Below are 23860 nucleotides of genomic sequence, written 5' to 3' on the forward strand. Positions count from 1 at the left end.
GCCCAGCCGCTCCGCGGCATGTGGGATCTTCCTGGACCGGGGCACGAACGCGTGTCCCCTGCATCGGCAGGCGGACTCTCAACCACTGCGCCACCAGGGAAGCCCTAATTTTGTAGTTATTTTTTACAGTCTCTTTCTTTGCTCTCCAATGATTGTATTGCTTGTTGTAGTCAGCATATATATAGCATCTTCCATTCCCTTTTCCCTCTTCTTTATTCTTCTAATTGGTTTGGGCTGAGAACTAAGATCCCTAAACATGGTTGGCTTCTCTGTAAAGAGTCAACAGTGTCTGTAAGGATACAGGTCCTTGAGGGCACATACTTGAGAAAAGTATGCAAATTTTTTTTTGAAAAGGACTTCATAAAAAATTATTTTGACTGTCCAGAGACAATCCTGTGGTTTCTCTCGAAGTCCCTCAGGATAAGTGAATCATGCTTATTTCCTAGAGTGCACTGTTCTTTATAGAGTACGATACAAGTCGAAATCAGCCTCTGACGGAGAGGAGGTTAAAGCTAAATATAAGAGAATTTGCAGTTGCCCGCACAACAGGATTTTGGATGCTGTTTCTGAAAATTCTTTAGAAAGAGTCAGATAGACACTGATTTGGCTTGAGTAGTTCACCGGTAACCATACCTCGAGGATGGGGACTAGACTAGGTGACCTCTAGAAATCATGCACAGATATATGGTTTTGATGACTCTATGGTCTATCCAGTCAACTCAAAATAATGACCACAAGCAAAATAATGAAACCAAAGTTCAAAAGGGCCAATGAAAAGTATCTAGTATTCCAGATACAATGCTTATCGGAGACTCCAGCAAGCCTGCAAGATGTTATGTGGAAGGAATTACAATGTCTATTCTTCCCTACTGAACTCATTTACACAATGATTAAACTTTTTTTTTGCCCTCAGCAATGCTTGCTCTGAATATAGATTTGAAGTGACTCCTGAATTAGAATGGCTATTCTTAATGTTGAACCTACCGATTACTCAAACTCAACATGCAAAGTCAGCAAACACCTCTCCCCACCTTACATATTTGCATTTACCTTTACTTGACATCAGAAAAATTGTTTGAAAATGGTTTATGGTACAAAGATGATCTTCAGGCTCAAGATGATGACATTTTTGTGTCATCCAGTGATGTATACTTTTACTGGCTTTAGTCAAAGCATGACTCATCAGAATCAGATCCTGGGGAATATTTTGGGAGGTGTTAGAAAAGTCTAATACCAAGCAAAGACCAGCATCTTGGTAAAGCAGTTTGATTTTCTTCAGAGATTGTACAAATCAGAAAATACTTGCTGGATTGTCACAAAACTATTCTAAATATTTCAAGCCTTTAAAACTTGTTATAGGCCTTTTGGTCCCAACAAGAGCAATTCTGGTCTGTGTGGGTCACTGGAGCCTTTAGCTGTACTATATATTTAGATTCATGTGGCCTGATTCAACTTATTAATGTGTTAACTATAGTTCTCCTTGCCTCTAGAAGTGAATAAAAATTCACTTCTAAACCTGTTAAGACTTAAGGCAATGTTAAGATTTATGGCCTTTCAAGTATTATTTTTAATTTTAGTCTAAGAAATTTTTTTAGGGTTTTTTTTTCCTTCAACAGTTTTCTTCTACCCTAAAAGTGTTGCTGTTATATTTTAGTAGGTATCTATCTCAAGGGACAAGTATAATGTGGACTACTGGGAGAATAGGGTGATTAAAAAATGTTTGAGAGGGCTTCCCTGGTGGCGCAGTGGTTGAGAGTCCGCCTGCCGATGCAGGGGACACAGGTTCGTGCCCCGGTCCGGGAAGATCCCACATGCCACGGAGCGGCTGGGCCCGTGAGCCATGGCCGCTGAGCCTGTGCATCCGGAGCCTGTGCTCTGCAAGGGGAGAGGCCACAACAGTGAGAGGCCCACGTAACAAAAAAAAAAAAAAAAAAAAAATGTTTGAGAAACATTCAATGGGTATTTGTTGAAGTGTGCAAAGTACTAGACTACTGGCAAGGAGTTAATACAGTGGTGGCAGAGGCAAGGTCACCAGCAGAGAATTACAGTATTAAAATGTGAGAAGGGTCATGATCATGTGCAGATAGGTGTCTCTTTTTCTGTGAATCTATAAAACGAATTCAGCCTTGACATGTTCCGGGAAGGTTGAGTCTTCAAGTAGTCAGGCAACAAGTATGGAAGAGAACCTGGGCAAAGACACAGAGGTGAATCAGAGAGTGTTCCTCTTGCTCCTGTAAGCCTCTCAGCAGGCTCCTGAGCCACTGGTAGAAAGGAAGGCTGCCCCAGCCCTGTCACTGTTTAATCATCAACAGAGAGCCTTTTGCAGATATGCAGTGCAGCAATGACTGCAAGGGTAGTTATTATGACTAAAATGTCAAGTTTATCAGATATCTCCTGCCACCTTTACACACAACTCTTTCCTCATTTTCCAGGCAACTGGGTGTAACTCAAATAACCACCACCCCTTTATTAATTTCCTAATATCAGAGTAACACAAACTGGGTGGCTTAAACAATAGAATTTTATTGTCTCACTGTCTGGAGACTAGAACACTGAGATCAAGATGTCAGCAGGGTTAATTCCTTCTGAGGACTGTGAGGAAGGGTCTGTTCCATGCCCCTCTCCTAGCTTCTGATGGCTTGCTGGCAATCTTTGGCTTTCTTTGGTTTGTAGATGCATCACTTAGGTTTCTGCCTTCACGTGCGCATGGTGTTCTACCCATCTGTGTCCAAATATCCCCTTTTTGTAAGGACACCAGTCATATTGGATTAGGGGCCCACCCTATTCCAGTATGACCTCATCTTAACTAATTATATCTGAAATGATCCTATTTCCAAATATGGTCACATTCTGAGATACCTGAGATTAGCACTTCAACATATAAATTTTGAGGAGACACAATTAGACTCATAACATTCCTTTTCCAAAGTAAGCTCTATAATTTAAGGTTAAATCTTAATTTCAGAAAATATTTACCAGGAACATAAATGCTTTGTTGCTTGTTTTCCATTGGTCAACATAGCTTTTCCTACTCATTTACATAAAATATGTATAGTCTGTTATTTTCACCATATCATAGATTTCATGGAATGTTCAGAATTTAGTAAAAATTTACTTATTAGGTGTCATAGTTCAGCTGCTGTTTCATTAAATGCTGATCTTTTTCCAAAGATACTTTCCGAACAGTATAATATGTTAAAATTAGCACAACTTAGTTGTTGACGCAGGCAGTGTGATCAGCACTGCTGATCTTTGAAGAGTTGAACAGTTCTATAAAACAAGAATACATTAGGGCTTCCCTGGTGGTGCAGTGGTTGAGCGTCCGCCTGCAGATGCAGGGGACGCGGGTTCGTGCCCCAGTCCGGGAAGATCCCACATGCCGCGTAGCGGCTGAGCCTGTGAGCCATGGCCGCTGAGCCTGCGCGTCCGGAGCCTGTGCTCCGCAGCGGGAGAGGCCACAACAGTGTGAGGCCCACGTACCGCAAAAAAATAAAAAATAAAAAAAAATAAAATAAAAATATATATATATATATATATTAAACTACTGTCCAAAAATGGTGTAAAGAATATAGACAAAATAGTACATCTGTTAGTTACTGAATAAATGACACGAATAAATAAGCATTGAAAGCCAGTATTTGATACTCATGATCATTTGATAATATGGCATTCACATAGATAACTAGTTTTGTATTGGACTGGTGATAGTTTCCATAGGCAAAGGACCAATGACAGTTTTTCACATAAATAACTTCATTAATCCTGTATTTGATTTTTATTTTAGGTACCTGATTAGAAGTATAACTTTTAGAAAAAAACTTTTTTTCTCTGCTTACAAAATGGGTCCAATATCTACTCTCCAGACGTTTCATCGTGTCTTTGGATTTAATTTTTACCGTTCACAAGATATACACCAGTACTCAACAGAGATAGTGCAATTTCTGATATCACCAACTTTTTATCCAAAGCAAAACTATTTGGTTCTGTACGTCGTTCAAATCCTATTCATTTACAGGGTAAACCTGGCTTTGCAGAATTTAGTAGGCGAATGCAAGCAGCTACCTGGGAAGGGCAAAGCATGGAGTTGAATCAAGGTTCCTGTAACCTGATACTATTACTGTTGTTCTCTCTTGCAGTCCTAAATAGGCTCCAAAATCTTACCATTTCCTAGCCCGTCGTTGTGACAGGTTTTGTTTTTGGCACTCTTATTACCGAAATTAGTCAGTCTTGAACTTCTAGGCTGGCTTAGTTTTCTATTTCCCGGTTGTTAAATCACTGTGGGAGCGGTACCAGGACAACTATGTCCTGAATTTTAAAGGTTTTGTTTTGTTTTGTTTTGTTTTTTGAGCCTGCTTTCCGCACTGGTTGACTTTCTTTTCTCCCCCCCTCTCTGAGCGTTTTCTTTTTTCTCTTTCGCTCTGTTCCTTTTACACTCAAGCTGTGTAGGGGGATTTAAATTCCAATTCGGAACTCGGAATCGCGCGCCTTGAAAGACGGGAGTCGTAGTTCCCGTGACTCCTCCCTAACGACTTTTCACGCCGATTCCTCCCGACAGTAAAAAACTACAACTCCCAAGAACGCACCAAGGGGGTGGCCAGCCGCCCAAGCGCAAGCGCCCTGAGGCCGCAGGATTTGAATCGGCGGCGTTGTTATTGACGCCATATTGGGGCCGGCGGCGGGTGGAAGAGTCGTACAGTGGAGGGGGAAGAGGCTGGACGTGTTCGGTGGCTCTCCTGCCGCCGCCGCCACCGCCACCTCTCAATCCCGCCGCATCGACCGACGCTCTCTAGCTTCTGACGCTGCTCGGGAGTGTTAGGAGCCGCGTTGCAGCCTCACACCTCACGGGGCTGGTTTCGACTTCTGAAGGAGCCGGTCTCCGCGCAGGAGCGCCTCACGCGCGGCTCAAAGCCCGAACGGACGGCGGGGGCGGCCGGAGCCTCTCCCGGGGGAGCCGCGCCTGAGGAGGCGGAAGAGGCCCCCCTGACGCGGCTGGCGTGAGCCGCCGCCACCGCCCCTCCCGCCCTCGCCCCGGCCGGCCCGGGCCACTGTCCCTGCCGCGGAGGCAGCAGCGGCGGCGGCGGCTCTGCTCCCCTTGCCGGCGCTCCGCCACCCGCCTTTCCGCTCTTGAGCCGGTCGGTTAGGCTCTTTTCGGGGCCCCGCTCTGCCCCCCTTCCCTCGTCCTCCCCTCCCCGACCCCACACGAGCCCGGCACCCCGGCCATGGCGTGCGGAGCCACTCTGAAACGGACTCTGGATTTCGACCCGCTGCTGAGCCCGGCGTCCCCGAAGCGGAGGCGATGTGCGCCATTGTCGGCGCCCACCTCGGCCGCCGCCTCCCCGTCGTCGGCCGCCGCGGCCACCGCCGCCTCCTTCTCGGCCGCCGCCGCCTCGCCGCAGAAGTATCTCCGAATGGAGCCATCTCCCTTCGGCGACGTCTCCTCCCGCCTCACCACAGGTGGGACTCGGCCCCGCAGCCGCCGTGGGGGGAGGGGGCGAGAGGACGGGGGGGCCCGGGCCGCGGCCGCGGGACTGGGCTGCCGGACCGCCCCCGTGCTTAGCGGAGCCCTCGGGCGACCACAGTTCTTTTCACGAGCTCCTCTAGCCTCGGAGACACAATGGGAATGGCCTGGGGGGGGGGTTCGGGAGGTGTGGGGGGGTAGGGGCCGTGCCTCGCCGGGTATTGTGGGGAAGAGGAAGGTCCTTTTCTTTGCGCCGGGGGACCAGAATTGAGCGTTTCCGTAGTCTGGAGAGCCCAAGCGGAAATGATCAGAGAGGGTGCTACACGGAAATCTAGGCAAGCGAAGGGTCACGCGTTTCACCCGACTCTCGGTGGCTGTCTCCCCGGCATCGATTGGTTGCACCTATCAAGTCTGGGACTGGGTGGTTGGAGGCGAAGCGGCAGCCCCTCCTCCCTTTCAGACATGGCTGATTTTAGTACGGAGGGGGTGGGGAGGGATGTCACTGGGGCGAGATCTAGGCCTGTCATTAATCACCCACAAGAACGCCACTTGGGCTGAGTCAAGACCTGTTTCCCTAGCAGGGTCAACAACAAAGAAACTGCTCTTCCCGAGTGCCGTAATCTGATCGCACTATACGTCTAGACCTTGAGAAACTCGAACTTTTAATGAAAAGCAAATTGTATTGAAAATCGGGGCTGAGTAGTTGCTTTTAGTTGGAAGTGCTTTACTTATGCCCGATAAAGTCTGTTGGGAGAAAAAGCCCAGGCCTTGGGAATAATAAATCAAACCAAGATTCCAAGGGACTTCAGACTATTTTTGCTTTTCATTTTGAGACATTTCCTGAAAGTGACTGTGGGGAACTACCTTTTGGCTGCTTTGTACTGCATGTGTGTGTCCTCTTTTCTGTACTTTGAAAATCCTTGTGTGCTCCTGGCACAGTCTTAAGATAGGTTTTTGTGGACTGGTAGTGTAAATGTTTCCTTTGTGTGTGTAGCAAGCAAAGGTTTCCTGTGTGTGAGCCTTTGGTAATAACATGATCTGTAGACAAAGCCTTTTCATAATTTGATTTACATGTTTCTTACTGTTAGCTTAAAAAAATTTTGTGGGCAGTATTTACCTGCATTTGGTAACTTCCATTTGGAATTGACTTAGTTTTGTTTTGTTTTTTTTTCAGGTCAGATTTTTAAAATATCCTTCCCCAAATATATAGGGAGGACCTCAATGCCTAGGGTACCATTTTTTGCTATTGAAACAATGTCAAGAATGAGCTTCTGGTGGTTAACATTATTTTTAGAGTTTGTCTTTTTAGTGAAATGCTGTCATTGAAAATTGAAATGATACTGTGGAGTCTGTACCTCATAAGGCCACTTAAAAATAGCTCTAGCTAACCAGCAGTAAATTTCATGGTGTGGGGGGGTGTGAATTAATACATTGTTAGGTTTGGGAGTTGAAGTATATCTAAATGCTAAAATAGTCTTGAGCATATAAGGTAAGTCAGCTAGGGGCTATATTTGTTCTCACTTTAAAGGGAATTAATTCAGAAAGAATTGTGATCCTTTGCAAATCTGTCATTTCATTGATATATTTGAAGCATTGGCTAATGCAGTTGGCTGCACATTATGTTACATTTCAGTTAAGTGGACTGTAGTAGTAAAATGACTGGAATTATTGGAATCGCTTAAGCCTGCTGATTCAAATTCACATTTTCCAAAATATTGCTGTGTTTTGTTTTTCAAGGTGTTTTTGACATCTACTCGAAGTTTGATCATATCCTGAACTCTAAAACCACACCCTGATATTTATTTAGTCTGTGAAAAGTTTTTTTTAGCTATTTCAACTAGAGAAAAGCAGTTAAAATTGCGTAAGTTTTGAATTGCTAAAATTTGTTTTTAACTATGATTTTGAATGACACTTTACATGTAATTTAATTTAGCCTTGTGTTTACATGGCCAGTTTTGGGCATGCTCCTTTAATGGTTTTTGTAATCATGTAATAATGGGAGCTGCAGTGTTGTGCAGGTATCAGAGAGCTTCCCAGTTTTCATGTCATCTAACTTGGAAATAATTTCCCCAAATACCTAAATTTTAGATTCCTATATTAAAAGTGGTGATTCCTAAACTTTACAAGAGCGAATACCCATAAGTCCTTAGCAGGAATAAGTGGCTGGGCTTGGGAACAGAAAGCAACTTACCAAATTGAGATTGGGGCTCTATGGAAGCTCTTTGTTTTCACTTCTGTGAGTTCAAATATAATTTAAACAATATACAACTAGACTACTGAAGTGAATTTTTTTCAGAGCATGTGCACAATTTATCATGATTTTATCATTGTTCTCTGGATATGTATATAGTGTTTTCTGATATGTAGCTGAAGTCATGTTGAGGCTTTACTAGCAGTTTCAGGAACTAGGACATCTGTTTTAAACCCTAGCTTTGTTTTTTGTTTTTGTTTTAGTCATCCCAGGAAGGTTATTCCAAAGTTTGACTTGATGACTATTATTTAAATCAGTATTTTTCAAACTAGTGCAACTTAATACCAGGAAAAGTGAAAGAGCTGGCAAATAAATTTTATTGGAACACGGCCATGCTCATTCTTTTTTTTTTTTTTTTTTTTTTTTTTTAAGTATTGTCCATGTCCCTTGAAGGCTACAATAGCGGGGTCGAGTAATTGTGACAGAGACTGTATTTTCCCAAAGCTCAGATATTTACTGTCTGGTCCTTTTCAGAAAAAGTTTGCCCAACCCTGGTTAAGGGTGTCAGCAGTGAGGTCTGTAATAACCCCTGGATGTGGAAAAGGAAACGTGAATGATAACTGAAGGTGTGTGGGAGGGGAACCATTGGCTGTGGTTGGGAAAATGAATGCCTCTCCTAGCTTCATTAGTACTCATCCTGGCAAGTTACTTGAAAACAGATTCAGAGTGTTCTATCCTTGTCGACTGGTTTTTGAAACATCTCAGAATATTATCATTTAGCCAAAATATTATCGTGACATTCCCAAGAACAAAATTATTTTAATAAAACCAAAATATTATACTTGTCAGTCAAATCCAAGATATTGTTATTCATAATTGTGTAGTGAATGAATGAGTGGTTGAGTGAAGTGATCCCTCTGTGGACTCAACCTATTTGTGAGTTTGCTAGGCACCTTTATATACATTGTTTGACTTGTTACCATTGCTCTAGTCTGCCTTTTAGGAATTGAGTTGGATGAAGAGTTAAATTCCTTTGTAAAAACTCATTGTATATGCTGGAAACTTGCCATCAAGAATGGAAATTGCAGCTTGTGAATGGGGAAGGGTTTACAGGAACTTAGATTGTTTTGTAGACATTGATACATGCCTGCAAATGGAGACACCAGCTGGCTTAAATGAAGTATAAATGGTTCTACACAAACAAATGAGATGTCTGTTGGAGGAGGCAACATTTCATTTCAGATGTCATTTATATTGAGCCAGAAGTGTTTTTAATATTTTGTGGTTATTTAGACAGCTGTTAAGTTGCTTCTAGTTTCTCAGTGGATTTGGCAAATAAACTGTTTTTAATGGTCTTTGTACTTTGGATTTTAAACCTGATATTTTATTTAGGACTGTGTATGTAGCTGCATTTATTTAATAGTAGTATGAATTATGCATTTAATAATCATGTACGTTTATAGCCATTAAAAGCAGCATGCAGTTGTATTCATTATTGAGCTATTTTGTTTTGAAAGTAGGAAAATGAAAGCCTATCTTGAGCACAGAAGCACATCGGGTAAACATGGCTAGATCAGAGGACAGGGTTGTTAGCTCTTCTTTAGGTGAAAATGCTCCTAGCCACCATGGTTGCCACAGAGACATACACTAAGATGTAAAGGAGAATAATAAATTTATTCAGTTTTCTCGAAGGGCTTTATAGGAAAGAGAACATATTGGGTATTATTCAGGTAGGTCTTTCCTATGTGTTTAGGTAGACCCAGGAAGACAGTGATAGAAATGCTTTTGTTTTGAAAGGTTGAGAATAAGAGACTCATTGGAAGTGCCCAGTTTTGTGTTATTTTGCCTCTTTGAAAAGAAACCTTTGATTCTCTTTCCATTTAAAGAAGAATGCAATAATGATAGCATAGGTTAAGTTGGGACCTCTTGGATAGTTGGTTCATGAAACAAGATAATGAATGGTACTGAGGTTGGGCCTTTTCAAGTACTCATCAGTGAATTAACCAGCAACTTATGGTCCTTTGCAGTCTTTGCATTAACAGTGTGCTAGTACTGTTGGCTCACAGAATGTTCTCTATGCATGTGTGAAACCACAGTGACTTTCTTGCCTTGGAGAAGACTACCTACAAGGGTGGAATACGTGTTCAAGCCTATATGAACCATCTGCAGATGGTAAAGAGGTCTTCACAAATGAATCTAGTTTAAGAGATTCATCTTCAATTTTACTGCTGAGCATAAGGATTCTAGAACTCAGCTTACCAATGTTTTACAACTTTCTAAACACCTGAGAAATGTGATGCATCAGTGGCAGTCTTGTAGCAAAGACTGTTAGTTAAAAGGAATGTCCCCTGGATTTTGAGGGGATAGATGGGACTTGTAGAGTTTGAAAATAACCCCAGAGGTATTCTTATCTGCCATCTTTTCCCTCTTAAGTTAATGTCTTACCACAAATAAAGTTTTAAAATATGTGTTGAATGTATTTGTTGAATTAATCAAGCCTTGGCATTTCCCAAGGTTCTTAGAGACTCAGAAGTTTAAGAAAAAAATGGTTTCATTTCTGCTCCTCCTTCTGTACCACTTTTTCTTTTTAGACTGTTTTGTGACAATAAAGCCACAATATGTGACAACATACATATTTTTAATTGTGACTCAAACAAATGAGTAGTAACAAGAAATACAACACTTATTTAGTTTAAGACTTTGAACAATACTTTTTTGAGGTGCTTGAAGTCTACTCAGTATTCCCTCATCTTTCTGGACAGTGATGATAAACGTGGTTTTGTGCGTTTCAGTATTTGACATAGCCCATTTACAAGGATTTTACCATTTTCAGAGATTTGCTGGTTCGAAGAATTACATTTTTAAAGATTTTACGTGATTTTTAGGAGAAAATATTTTGTAACATGAAGTTCTGAGCTTTCATTTCTAAAGGGATTGAATGATTTAAGTTAAAACAAAGGTTTTTTTGCATGATGAGAAGATACCGCAGTTATAATTGAGCAGGGAGAGAATGCTTGCAGGTAAATTAAAAATCTAGTGTATGTCAAGTTGTCAGCTTTGATATTTATTTTCGGCCTTTTGATCATAATTTTGTATTATGCCAGATTGTGTAATCTTTCTTGTGATGATAGGTTTTTTTGGGTAGTGGTAGCGGTAGTGGTTTTTATCCTTCCAGCACTAGAAACACAGCTCAGAATATGCCTGTAGTTGTCCTGGAGTATAGCTTTCTTCCTCCCTTTACAATCCTGTCATTAATTCTTACCTGTCACCAATGTCATAGGCAGATCATCCTGAAATACAAATGCTTTGCAACAGTTTGATTTTATTGAAATGTGATCTTTTATTACTGTGATTTTTTTTTTTCAGTAATACAGCCTTTGAGTTTGACTTAATTTCTGTATCTATTCATGTATCTGGATTTTCTCAGCATTATTAAAAAATCTAAATACTTCCTCTAGAAGTCACTTGTTCAAGCTTTTGAGAACCTCATCTGAGTTCCAGGTTCTATGCTGGTTAGGCAGAGAAAAGACAAAGTCTGTCCAGGGACTGACAGAGCTGCCACTGCTGATACTTTTTAAAGCCAGCGAAACTTGAATAAAAATACCATAAACTACCTATTTTACTTCTTTGTGGACAGTTGTCCACATGAGCATTATTTTCACCTTTGGCAGCCTAAGCATTGAAATTGGTTTACTTAATTAAGTCACACTTTTACTATGAAGCTTATGTTACTGGCTGTTTCTGAAAGTGTTTTAGTCTGTGGTGTGCCTTCTGACTGGTTTATTAGCATTTATTTTCATTTCCGTCAATGTTAATTTTTAGAAAACTCCATCTAAAGATCAAACTAAAGCGAGGAAGTTTGGAGGGAGGGACCTGGAAGAGTTGATTTTCTTTCGTTTCTTTAAAAAAAAATAGTATCATTGAACTGATGTAGCAATTAAAGAATAGAATGTGGAGTAGAATTTGAAAGATTGCAGAAAGCCAACTTTTCAAACATTACTTTCCTTGAACTTTGCCTTTTGTTACAGAAGATTGCCTTGTTCCTAGTGCTGATATATAATTCTCCGGAAGAAAAACTTGTCTAAGCAGTATAATTGGTTAAAAGTGTAGGAGGTTTTAAGTGGTTGTGACAGAACAGGGGAACCGGATCCATGGCCCAAGATGAAATAGTACATTATCAGAAGCTGGTCTTGTAATCAGTCCTGTACGTGTGGTAATGCCGACCTGCCAATTTAGAGTAATTCCTAAGTTTGGAAACACCAATAAAACATTCTGGTTAGTTATAGATGCCTGTCCTCAGCAGGGGCAGTTTAGAGACACCTGAAGCATCCTTTTTATAAATACCCGGATGCAACATGAAAATTTCTTGTAATTATTTTGTTACAGCCAGTGATTGCAATTGCAGGGCTCTAGGTAAATGAGAATTATGCTCCGTTTTGGTCACTACCTTCTTAACAGTCATAGAGTTTGACGTTTCAGTGTATGAAGTATTAATACGTGGCAGTGGATCCCTCTATTCTGACTGACATCCTGCTTTTTAAGAATTCGCTCTCCTCTTTGTGATACATTTTAACTTTAGGTACTCAGCGGAATATCGGCTAGGTGTACTAATACTGGAGGGGGTAGTAGGTGTTAAGAGGTGAGGCCCTGAGATCAGGCTTGGGTTTACTTTCTTCCAGCTGTATGACCTTTCAGAAGACATTGAAGCAAAGCCTCCTTTTCCTTATCTGTAAAATTACACACATGATTATAGTAGTATCTGCCTCCTAGGGATGCTGTGAGAATTAAGAGCATTTCCTGTCCCTGAGTGCTGGAGATAGTTACAGTAGGGCAACTTCAAACGGGACTTTTTACATTGTCCAGCACTCCTGCCATTTTTCAGTGAATAACCATGCCTTTTACTTCACAGAAAAAATAGAGGGCATCAAATTGTAGCTTCTTCATTTTTCCCAGTACCAACACTACCAATGGTTGTGCCTTTTTTTTTTTTTTTTTTTTGTATCACTGAGGAAGATTAAATGAGATAGTGAGGGAAGGATCCCACTTCTCTCCAAAGGAACCTTATCTGATTTTTATCTCTCAACCAGATCTTTGCTTTTGGCTTTAAATATGGTCAGGCTTCCCATTATAAAGTAAATGAAGCATCCTCATTTTCCTCCGGCAGTCATCCAGAATTCTCCACTTCAAAACCAAATTCAAAGAGCTTTCAGGTAGTCTACTTGCTTCCATTTCTTTGGCTGCTCTCAACTTACTCCTAGTATATGTTATCTCAGACAGCTCTCGTCAAGCCACTGATGACTTCCATGGCACACAGTCAATCCTCATCTTGTTTGACCTTTCTTACTACAGCATTCACACTGCTGACACTCCCTTCTTTTTGAAATACCTTTTGTATATTAACATTCTGCGATAGCACTGTTTTCTTCCACTTCTCCAGCTGTTTTTTGTCTTCATCTGGCCATAAACTTAGGAGTTCTTTAGTTCTAGGTTCAGCTCCATTCCTGTCTAGCTTAATAGCTCCCTAAGTGACCACATGCATGCTCCTGACTTCTTACAGGTGACTTTCTAATTTATATCTTTAGTTCAGACCGTTCCTCTCAGGTCCAGCCATGGGAAGTTTAGACTTTTTATTGTCATACCTTCCCAGAAGGCTTTCTTCGCCCAGAAGTCAGAATTTTCTCAAAATCTATTGACTTTTAAGTATTCACAACTAAGTTACAAAATACATGGGATAAACAAAAGATGTCTGTAGGTTTCCAATCAGTGTCTTCTGACGTGAGAGGTAGTCTTACTTGCTCTTTTTAAAGCAGACAGAATCGAATAGCAAATGCATTTGTCTACTTTCAATCACATAATGAATATAAAATTCATATAAATGAATCAATATATGTATGTTACTGTCATGTAATGAATCTCTTTAAATAGGTCCAAATTTAAATTGATTTACAGAATATTTTCTTGCTTGGGGGGTGTGGTATGTCGGTCTCAGAACGACAAAGGCCATCCAGGTGAGAGTGGCAAAATGAATTAGATCATCCTTAATATTTTGGTACTTGTAGTAAACTCTGCTGTTACTGCTTTCCTTCTCTTCCCCTCCATTTCTTGGCATGTCCAATAATACATAAACCAACCACTTTTCTCTTTAATTGCCACAGTAGAGGAGTTATTATTTTAAGCAGGGGATAGAAATTTAAATGCCCATAGTTCAGGCAAGTAATAAAAATGAGTGAACGAGGTGAGGACTTGTGAATTCCAGTCTTGCTCCTGGCCTGCAGCATCACCTGGAAACTCAATAGAAATGCCTAACTCAGGCTCCGTCCCTCATAGTCTTCATTTTAACAAAATCCCCAGGTGGTTTGCGTGTGCATTTAGAAGCACTTGAGAACTTAAGCCCAAAAGGTTGCAGCTGCTCTTCAGCTGAATTTTGCCACATAGTCCAATACCTCCTCACCACTCCCCCCCAACAGCAGTAGCCAAAAATCTGACTTTTAATGTAAAATCACCCAACTTTTAAATGTTGGCCACATTGTTTTAAAAAGAAAGTATTCAGGCCAGACATGTCTTTGGGTTCCATTTAGCTCCTAAATCATCAGTTTGCAGCCACTGGTTTCCAGGTGTGCTGTATCTCGATATTTATGTGCATATGTGTGTTTTGGGTGTCCTAATGTTAGTGTTTTGTTCTTTAGCTTGATTGTGCTGCCCTACAGCCCTCCTCAAGGAGTCTGCTCTCTGTCCTTCCAAACCGTACCTTGTTTTGATGGCCCATGGTTAATTGGAATAGAAGCTGAAACTTGAGCACTGAGTGTTTTCTGTAGCTTGCATATTTGGGTTTTGGGTTTTGGATTTGGGATGGTTCAGTTTCCCTTTTCTCTTCACCATTTACTTCTTTTTGTTGTTGTTGTTCTTATTACTTGGTATTTTCCTAGCTTGTAAGCTATTTGAGAAGACATTTGCAGATAGTAAAGAAGTAAACAACAAAAGCAGCATGGTTAACGTATATCCCTTTAGAATCTAGTGTAATATAAAAGAGAGGTATGAAACTTCTTGGATATCAGGGAGGAGCTACCTGCTGGTTGAGCATTGTTGGACTCCTTGCATCAGTGACTCCCATTGCGCAGTTAATTTGTAATTTATACTTAGACCAGAAGGATTTTAATAAATTGAGCCATTTATTTCAAGTAAGTAATCATTGGCTACTATAGTTCCAGTGAAGTAACAGAATTTGACCTGTAGTAATTTTAGTTATTTCTCCTTTTGTAGGAGATAAATGAATGCCTCTTATACAGTAAAATATTATGTAATGTAAATTTAGAATCTCAGCCAGTTGCTTTTAAAGTACTGTAGATACAACTTAACAATCTTGTGTTAAAAATTTGGTTCCAGGTTCCTTTGACATAGCAATAATTTTGAAGTAAATTTAAAATGGCATCAGCTCATTCTTTTTAGTTAGATAGCTCTTGGCTGGATAAGAACATTGTCCTTAAGGTTCCCTCAAGGAGTCCATAAGAACTGTGTTAAGTTTCTGATCAGATGATCTGGGAGAATAGCTGAACTACAAAGATGGGTCTCCATAGCAACTCTGAATTCTGTGTGTTTTAATTTATAAAGTAGACCTGGCAATGTCTGTGTAGTTCTGAGCTCTAGATTTGGTCTGTTATTTTATTTGGAACAGTTTCTGTTTTAGGTCTTAATGGCTACTGCAGGTTTTCTGTACTTAATTGTGTACAGATTTTTCATTTTATTTGTGTTCCTCCCTAGCACTGACAGGCTTTCAAGATTCATTTCATTTTTAATCCCATTGTTTGAGTTAAATCTGTTTGGATGAACTTTTACCTTGTTTGTTTTCAAAGGTACTCCATAGAGAAATTAGCATATTAGGTGATAATAAAGGAGTTTTACACACCTGAACTTAAAACTGTTAACGAAGCCTTACTGTTTGATGTAGTAATTATGTCAGTAGGAAAACAGGAAGTCCATACAAATCTGGAGCAAAAGTTTAGTTTCACATATCACCAAGTTTTAGACATCTTATGGTTATGGATTCTACTCTAGAGAGATACTTGACAACCCCTCGCCGCCACCCCCCATTTTGTGGTTCTCCTTTAAACACATTTCTGGTTGCTTTTAATTCCATTTTCCCTTTGCTGTCAGTCCCATCTTGATGCTGTTTCTCTTACTATTATCAACTCAGTTATTTTTTTTATCCCATCAACTTTCTCCTGTTTATATTGTTGACCTTGTTCATTGTGACCAGGGTTTCTCAAGTAATCATTGGCAACAAAGATGAGTAAACAGGCTTTATTGCCTCAGGCCAGGCCTTTCTTTTCTTTTCACGCTTACCTAGGTTTTTTTGTTTATATATATATTTTAATACTCCAAAGGACTAAGTGCTGGCCCACGGACAACCTGCCTATTACAGAGGAGACTTTTATTAGCATTCTCAATGGTATTTACTGGATTTGAGAATGCAAATGCCATTAGTCATAAGTTTGCTAATTCTGACTTTCACTTAACCTAGTACAGTGCAAGAAACTCTTACAAGTATTTTACAGTTAACCTTTGAACAGTGTGGGCTTGAACTGACAGGTCAATAGTAAATACTATAGTACTACACCATCCAAAGGTGGTTAAATCCAAGGATGTGGAACCCCGCCGACGTGGAGGAACCGTACTCTTGGATATAGGGGCCAACTGCAAGTTAATGTGGATTTTCAACTGCAGAAGAGTCTGCACCCCAAATCCCCATGTTGTTCAGGGATTGACCGTGTAGTACAAGGGTGATGTAGTTTTAAGGATTTTGAAAAGGGATATACTACAGCCATTTGTAGTGTAGATTGTCATGAAAATAACTCCATATTTTGCTCTAAGTGATTTGCTGCAAATTTAATCTTTGCTTCATAAGCCAAATATGAAGTCTGCATGATTAAAACTGATAATGTTAGTGAAGCTTTATTTGACTCTCTTTAATGGACCGGTAAATTTTTTTTTGGCAACACAATGTCAGAAGTTACGTGTACTTGGAATAAAATGTCACATTCTAGTTTGATAAGAGATGGCTAGATTTAAGTAGTTTAAGACTAAGTAGACAAAGGTACTTTATTGATGTATGGAAGGCCTTTATCCAGCTGGCATGGAAGCAACTAAAGTTGGCCAGATATGTAGGTTGAGCTTAAAATGTGAATTGTGGAATACTGAATCTGGGGAGAGTTCTTGGTTATTAGCTTTAAAACTGCATATACCTCTGAACCAAGATAATGTGAACTTGAAGCTTGTAGTTATTAGCTTTTTGCTACTTTGAGCACTGAGGGTTTTGGTCAAGTTAAATTGGACCATTCACTTCATAACGTTGTTGATCACGTTACCAGTATTAGAGCATCTGAGGGCACAGTGAGGCTTAGATGACATAGTTGTATCATAATAGATATAAAAAGCAGTGCAGTAGTATTTGAAATTCTTCAGCTCTAACTGACAATATCAAGTGTTGGCAAAGATGTGGAGAAGCTGGAACTCATACATTGCTGGTGGGAATGCAAAATGTACAGTTACTCTGGAAAATGGTTGGGCAGTCGCCTACAAGGTAAAGCTATGCACTTACCATATAATCAGGCCATCCAGTTCCACTCCTAGGTATTTACTCAAGAGAAATGAAAATTTGTCCACCTATAGACTTGTACTTGAATATTCATAATAGCCCCCAACTGGAAACAATCCAAATGTCTGCTAAAAGGAGAACGGATAAATTGTGATGTATACACAATGGAATACTAATTAATAAAAAGGAATTACTGGTTGATGCAACATCATGTATGAATCTCAAGCATTTTGCTGAGTGAAAGAAGGCAAAAATCTACACTCTTTTAGAAAAGACAGAACTATAATGACAGCAGATAAGTAGCAGTGGTGTTGGTAAAGGTGGTGAATAGGAATATGAGAGAACTTTTGAGGGGTGATAAAGTTCATTATTGTGGTTGTGGTGGTTCCAGGACTATGTATGCACTTGTCAGAACTCATCGAACTACATTTAAATTGGTGAATTCATTTGTAAGGTATGCCTTACAGTTCCTTTGCTTGTAATGATGTCTCTTAAATATTAGATGGTATGGCGATTTTATAAAGCTATATTATGTTAATCCTAGGCTAGGTCTTGTTTGAGACTTTCAGATGAACAAATTCAGTCTGTTACAACTATTCTTTTGGTACATCTTAGTTGTACTTTGGTTGATTTTGTGAAGCAAAAGGAAGAATAATCTGAGGACAGCTGTGTGGTGATCAAAGAATAAGTCACACAAAAGAGATTAAGGTTAAGTTACTTTGTGCTAATATATTTGAAGTGTTTGGTTGTGAATAAACTTTAGGATGCTTTGAATGACACTTTTGATCAGGATGATGGTAGCTTTGAACATAAAATGATAAATGAGTGAAGCTTGCTATGAGATCGAAAAGATCATTACTTTAGAAACCTTTTAGAATATCACTACTGAAAGAGTTGTTATTTAAGAAAAATGAGGATATGTGCGCCTGACCTGGTTGGTATAGGATGTTGCACTAGTTTTATTGGTCACCTCTGTGAACCTTAGGAAGGCTGTTTTCTATCAAGGTGCTTAACTAGACAGCCATTTTATTTCACACTGGTAACTTTGTTTTTAAATTATAAACAATTTCACATAAATGGAAAAGGAGTGAACATGACCATGTTTAATATAAACAAATGTTAACATTCTGAAAAATATTAAATACAGACATTCACACAACCATCCTGAGGTTAGTTATTCCAATGTGAGTTCGCATTCGTGTATATGTAAAACGGATTTGTTTACACACAACATTTACATAAATGGAATCTTCACTGGATATATCTTTTGCAGCTTGTTTTTATTTTTTAATTGATTTCTAATTATCAATACAGTAATGAAACTGGCAGAATCTAAATGCTTACGGTACTGATTGATGTTCCCTCAGTCTATCTCTCAAAAGCCCTAAAAGTTCTTACTGGAAAATGAAGTGAAAAGAGAGGTGAGAAGTATATACCTAAAAAAAAAAACAAAAAACCAAAAACCTCTAGTATTAAATTTTTAAAAAAGGATTGTTTTCATCTCACATAAATCTTTAGCCTTCAATTGAGTTTTAGTTCATTTTGAAATTGCATCATTGTAGAATTGTTAAAATTATATTCCATTATATTTATGAAACATTTTATTGCCTGTTATTTCTGTTTTGGATTGGGATTTATAAACTTCTTGGGATGTAGTTTTCACGTGGATAACTATTCATTTAGGAACTATGGTGGTGGTGAGAAAGTCTGTTTGGAGGGGAGTGGAAACCTCAGGGAGGGATTTTCTGGAGAGGCTAAATGGTAACTATTTTGAATTAGAAATCTTCTAAAATGTATCATACTGGCCTAAAGGATATGTTCCTTATACTTTTTTACTCCTGGTTTGGTTGAAGATAATGGCACTGTGGTGTAGTGGTTCTTAACTGAGGATCTGTTAGGTACCAATCACTTTACATGGGTTTTGACCCCAAAGATTCAGAACAGTACTGTGCTGCTAATGCTGTACTATTCGTCACTTCTGTTGAGCTTACTATTAATGGCCATGGCCATTGAATGTGTGATGATGGTTCAGTTCACATCTACTGTGTCAGTCTGCTGACCTGCTGCTGTCACTTCTCACTGGTGTGTGCCTGTCTTGACATAGTCCTCCCTGCTTCTAATCGTGTATGGTCTTAGAAAAAGCCTGTTAGTTTAATAGTTCTGTGTGTGGTGAATAAATGACCTTTGAGTTTGGTACTCTTCAGAATCTGAGTTAAATATGTGTTTCAGTTCACAGACTCCCTTTTCTTTACGTTGAATGAAAAACTTATTTTTTACTAGTCAGTGCTGAGAAAGAATGGTATTGTAGAATAGCTGGATTCCAGGTGGTGTGTATGTGCTATTTCTGAATGAGTGGCCCCATTATGCTGAAACTAATTCCTCCCAGAACATAAGTTTTCTAGATATTATTTGAAGAGAATATTTTTGGTAGAACCCAACCTATTTTTTAACTTGAAAGTTTATATCTTGCCAAATTTTGACTTTTTTCTTTTAGAACAAATTCTGTACAACATAAAACAAGAGTATAAGCGCATGCAGAAGAGAAGACATTTAGAAACTAGTTTCCAACAGACAGATCCATGTTGTACTTCTGATGCACAGCCACAGGCATTTCTCCTCAGCGGACCAGCTTCACCAGGTAATAACAGACTTACTAAGTAACATTTCCTTTCACTTATTATGGGAAAAAGTAATACAAGTTGCCTTTGGTCATCAAGCTCCTGTTTCTCCCCTTGATTAAAAAAAAACATACGAATAATTCATGATCTCTTAAAAATATGGTACAAAAGTAATAGTTACCTGGATTCTCATGACTCAAAGACAAACTACCTGTATATAATATCTCCTAAGTGGACTTAACCGTAAATGCTATGATTTGTAGCCTCCATTAAAAAAAAAAAAAAAAGATATAGCCACATGTTTCTCTATTAGGTATAGATGTACCTTGCCATGGCTGAATACGATGCCATTTTATGGACTTCCCATACCTATTTAATAATGATAGATAGACTCAGAATTTCTGCTATTACAGTATTTACAAAAATGTCCCTGAACGTATACCCTCACATACTTGTGTTTTAGGATAGATTCCCTAAAGGTTGATAATTTTGATCCTATATTGTTTTTTTCCCTGCCTCTTGGAGAGAATAGTTTGCAAATACACTTTTTAAAATTTAAGGTGTAAAACTCAGGGCTGTTTGAAGGGAAAGTTAAACTTCTTACTAAAGAAGAGCCATCAAAAATGGTTCTTACTTTAGTAAAGTTCTCAGCGAAAATAGTTTTTTGTGTGAAGTAGTTGCCTGCTTGCCTTGCCTTGCCTTCCCTCCCAGCAGGGATAGGAAAACCAGGCAGAATAACAAAACAAACATTCACAGGCTATAAAACAGTCAAATAAAATTAGATGAGGAAACATGAAATTGTTCACAACTGAATTATGTAGTATTCCTTCCAATTTGGGGGGCCAGGTATAAGTGGGTGAAACTTGGTAAGGGGAGGTGAGGGTAGAGATAAGACTCTACCCTCAGCGGGAACCAAGCTCATAATTCATCACTTTACTTCTTAGAAGGTCAATGAACTGGCGGTCTCAACTAACAAAGCTGCGAATTTGAAAGTAAATATATAGAGCCTTACTTTTTAGTAGCTGTGGACTGAAGCTGGTATAGTTTATTCTTGTATACCAGAATACAAGGATTCTGGTATTCTGTTACAGCTTGTTGGTAGACACAGCACAAACAAACATACTTTTTTTTTTTTTTTTTTTGGACATAGTGGTCCCAGCCATGCAAGTTACAAGGAGCAAGTGAAAAGAGGAATTGGGGCAGATAAACAGGACAAACAGTTGATAGCAAATGTGTGTATTTGTGTGTTTCTAGAATACTTGCAGTAGTGTTACTGTGGATGACTATCATAATCCTGAGTTCGCAAAGATTAATTTCAGATGTTCTTTTCAAGAAACGAGGAATGTTTTTGGAAAATCAGAGTGCCTTAAGTAATACTTCTAAGAGGAATGCATTCTGAAGAAACTGCTACTATCTAAGTGGCTGCTACATTAATAATCTTTAAGGATGCTGAACCGTGAAATTTAATGTTGAATATTAGGGATATATTCTCAGTATTTCTTTTTATAAAGTCTCTCCTTGCTAATATCATTAATTTAAAAACAAAATATTAAGTTTTGTGTCTTGTCACATTGTCTCCACTCACCTTCACACTTTTTCCCCCTTATATTTGATGGCATACATCTTGCTGTGTTCTTCCAAAGCCATAAGCTGATAGGATTAAACCTGTTTTAAGACTAGGGAGATGCTGTGCTAAAAACTGATAGAAAAATGCTTTTATTGATATATGAGCATTGAAAACATCCAAGTGAAATCTCCTCAGTTAGATGATGCTTTCTGTGATGGCTCTAAATCTGGTGCGGTTTTTGTTCATGTTGTACATAGGGACTCCATCAGCAGCCTCCTCACCATTAAAAAAAGAGCAGCCCTTATTCACTCTACGGCAGGTTGGAATGATCTGTGAACGTTTATTGAAAGAGCGTGAAGAGAAAGTTCGAGAAGAGTATGAAGAAATATTGAACACAAAACTTGCAGGTATGAGATGAGTTTGAGAGTCTCCCAGAAACTCATCCTAAGAAATGCATTCTTTCCCACATACACTTCACATCAGTTAAATTACCCTTTCTATACACTGGTACAGGGTATTTTCTAAGAACCAGAGAATTTCAATTCAATAAAGGAAATGAACTTTCCTATAGCTCATGGTCCTCCTTAGTGACCTTAAGAAATAGTATGCTAGCCATGTAGACCAGCAGCAGTATTAGAGAACTAGAGTTTTCCTTTGGTAACCCTGTGCTTTGGCTACCCTGTGCTTTGGCTATTCACTTAGCTCAATTTGGTTGTGGGTTTTTTGACTTTGTATCTTTCATGATAATCTGCCGTCAGTTCTGGACACTTGAAGTAATCTAACTGGCACTGTGTACCTAATTTTAGAGTATCAAGCTGCTGCAGTCTTCTTTAAATTATCCAAAAAAATATTTTTTTCCCATATAATTTGGTAATTTAAGTGTAGTAAATATATTATGTATGGTAACTTAATCAGAATTTCCCCCTGGATTTTTACTGGATATCGATATTGTAAACTTCTTGATTAAGGAGTTAAAATCAATCAAGGTGCTAACACAGGTGAGAGAATTTGCTTAGTTATATAACATCTTTTTCTGTGGCACCTGATTAGGTTACAGGTGGATGTATCATATATTTTGGATGTATGGATGTATCATATATTTTGCTACGCTTTTATTGTCATGTTTCCCCTCATTGCAGTAAGTTGCCATTCAAGGACCACTTATGATAACTTTCAGAGGAGAAAGATATCTTTTTATTTCAAGCCCTTTAAATTTAATAGGTTAAGAAATAAGCCCCACCAGCCTATACATGAGGTTGTGTGATTTGAACAAATGTAGGTTTCCTGACCAAGCTCCATGCTCTTTCCATTCGATAAGCTATGATTACTGAGGTTTTGTGTCTGATTAAGTGCCAGCTTAGAATTGTCTCACTATATATATTGGACTTTTCAGTTTGTGTGGCTCTAATATATTAGAGAAGAGGGCATTTTTGCAAATCATGTAATTGATGTTTATCTTTATTTATAGAACAATATGATGCATTTGTGAAGTTCACGCATGATCAAATAATGCGACGATATGGAGAACAGCCTGCTAGTTGTAAGTATTTCATCTTTAAACCAAAAACAAGACAGTCTTTTACGGAGAAGACTTCTGTTATAATTATAGTTTATTATAATTATCTTCATACCCAAGAAGAGAATTTAACAGAAAATCGTGGAGAAAAAGTTTGCAGGGAAATAGGCAGCAAAACTTTACTAAGGCTTACTTTTGGTTACTTAAATACTTAGGGGCAAATATATTAGGGATGAAGATTTGGCATGTGTTTAAATTTTGACCTGAACTTAGCCCTAATTTCCCTTTTCTCTCCCTTCAGATGTCTCATGAATCATGTTTTCTGCATTTGTGGGCTGCCTTGTTCCTTGTTGAGCTGTTGCAAGAGGTCCCACTTACGACATGCCAGCAATGCCAATACCCCTGTGAATACAGGTTGTTTCAAGCTTTCGTCAGTGGCAACCACTCCTAGGCAGCAACCGGTTTTGGAAATTTCCTTGATGTCAGTACCACCCGGATGTGGACCTTTGCTACCTGTATTAATGCCAGTGGCCTCATTTGCTGTATCATTACAATTTGGCTTCTTATATTAATGTTTGGAAAGGATTAAAGCTGGTATTCTAAGAACATGCCCTTCACTGGTTGTGTAAATAAAACTGTAGAATGACAATTCAGATGAAGTTAGTGTGGTTTTAATTGTGCACTACAACCAAGCTGTAACCAGTTATTAATAATGTAGAGTGTAATCCCAGGACATTATTACGCAAATAGCCTTCAGTGCTTCCTGTGAAATAGTGAAGGAGGAAGGCGTTTCTGTACTCCAGGACTTCTTGGGGTTTCAGAATGGGTTGATATGATTTCCCCCCCACCCTTTTTTGGTAGTTTTTATTTATTCTATCAGTCTTTTTAACAAATGTTTATTGCTGCATTTTTTCCCCC

General features: G+C 39.1%; 1 protein-coding gene across 1 annotated transcript; it reads left to right on the forward strand.

Annotated features, from left to right (window-relative positions):
- The first annotated feature begins 4645 nt into the window (after nt 1-4645).
- Nucleotides 4646-23595, forward strand: AKIRIN2 (akirin 2). Its single transcript, XM_060114302.1, has 5 exons — nt 4646-5454; nt 19736-19879; nt 21684-21833; nt 22895-22966; nt 23244-23595. Exons 1-5 carry the CDS (start codon nt 5220-5222, stop codon nt 23252-23254), a joined length of 612 nt encoding a protein of 203 aa, XP_059970285.1. The 5' UTR covers nt 4646-5219; the 3' UTR covers nt 23255-23595.
- The last annotated feature ends 265 nt before the right edge of the window (nt 23596-23860 follow it).

This window comes from Mesoplodon densirostris, chromosome 12 (assembly GCF_025265405.1).
Source record: "Mesoplodon densirostris isolate mMesDen1 chromosome 12, mMesDen1 primary haplotype, whole genome shotgun sequence".
Taxonomy (NCBI): Eukaryota; Metazoa; Chordata; class Mammalia; order Artiodactyla; family Ziphiidae; genus Mesoplodon; species Mesoplodon densirostris.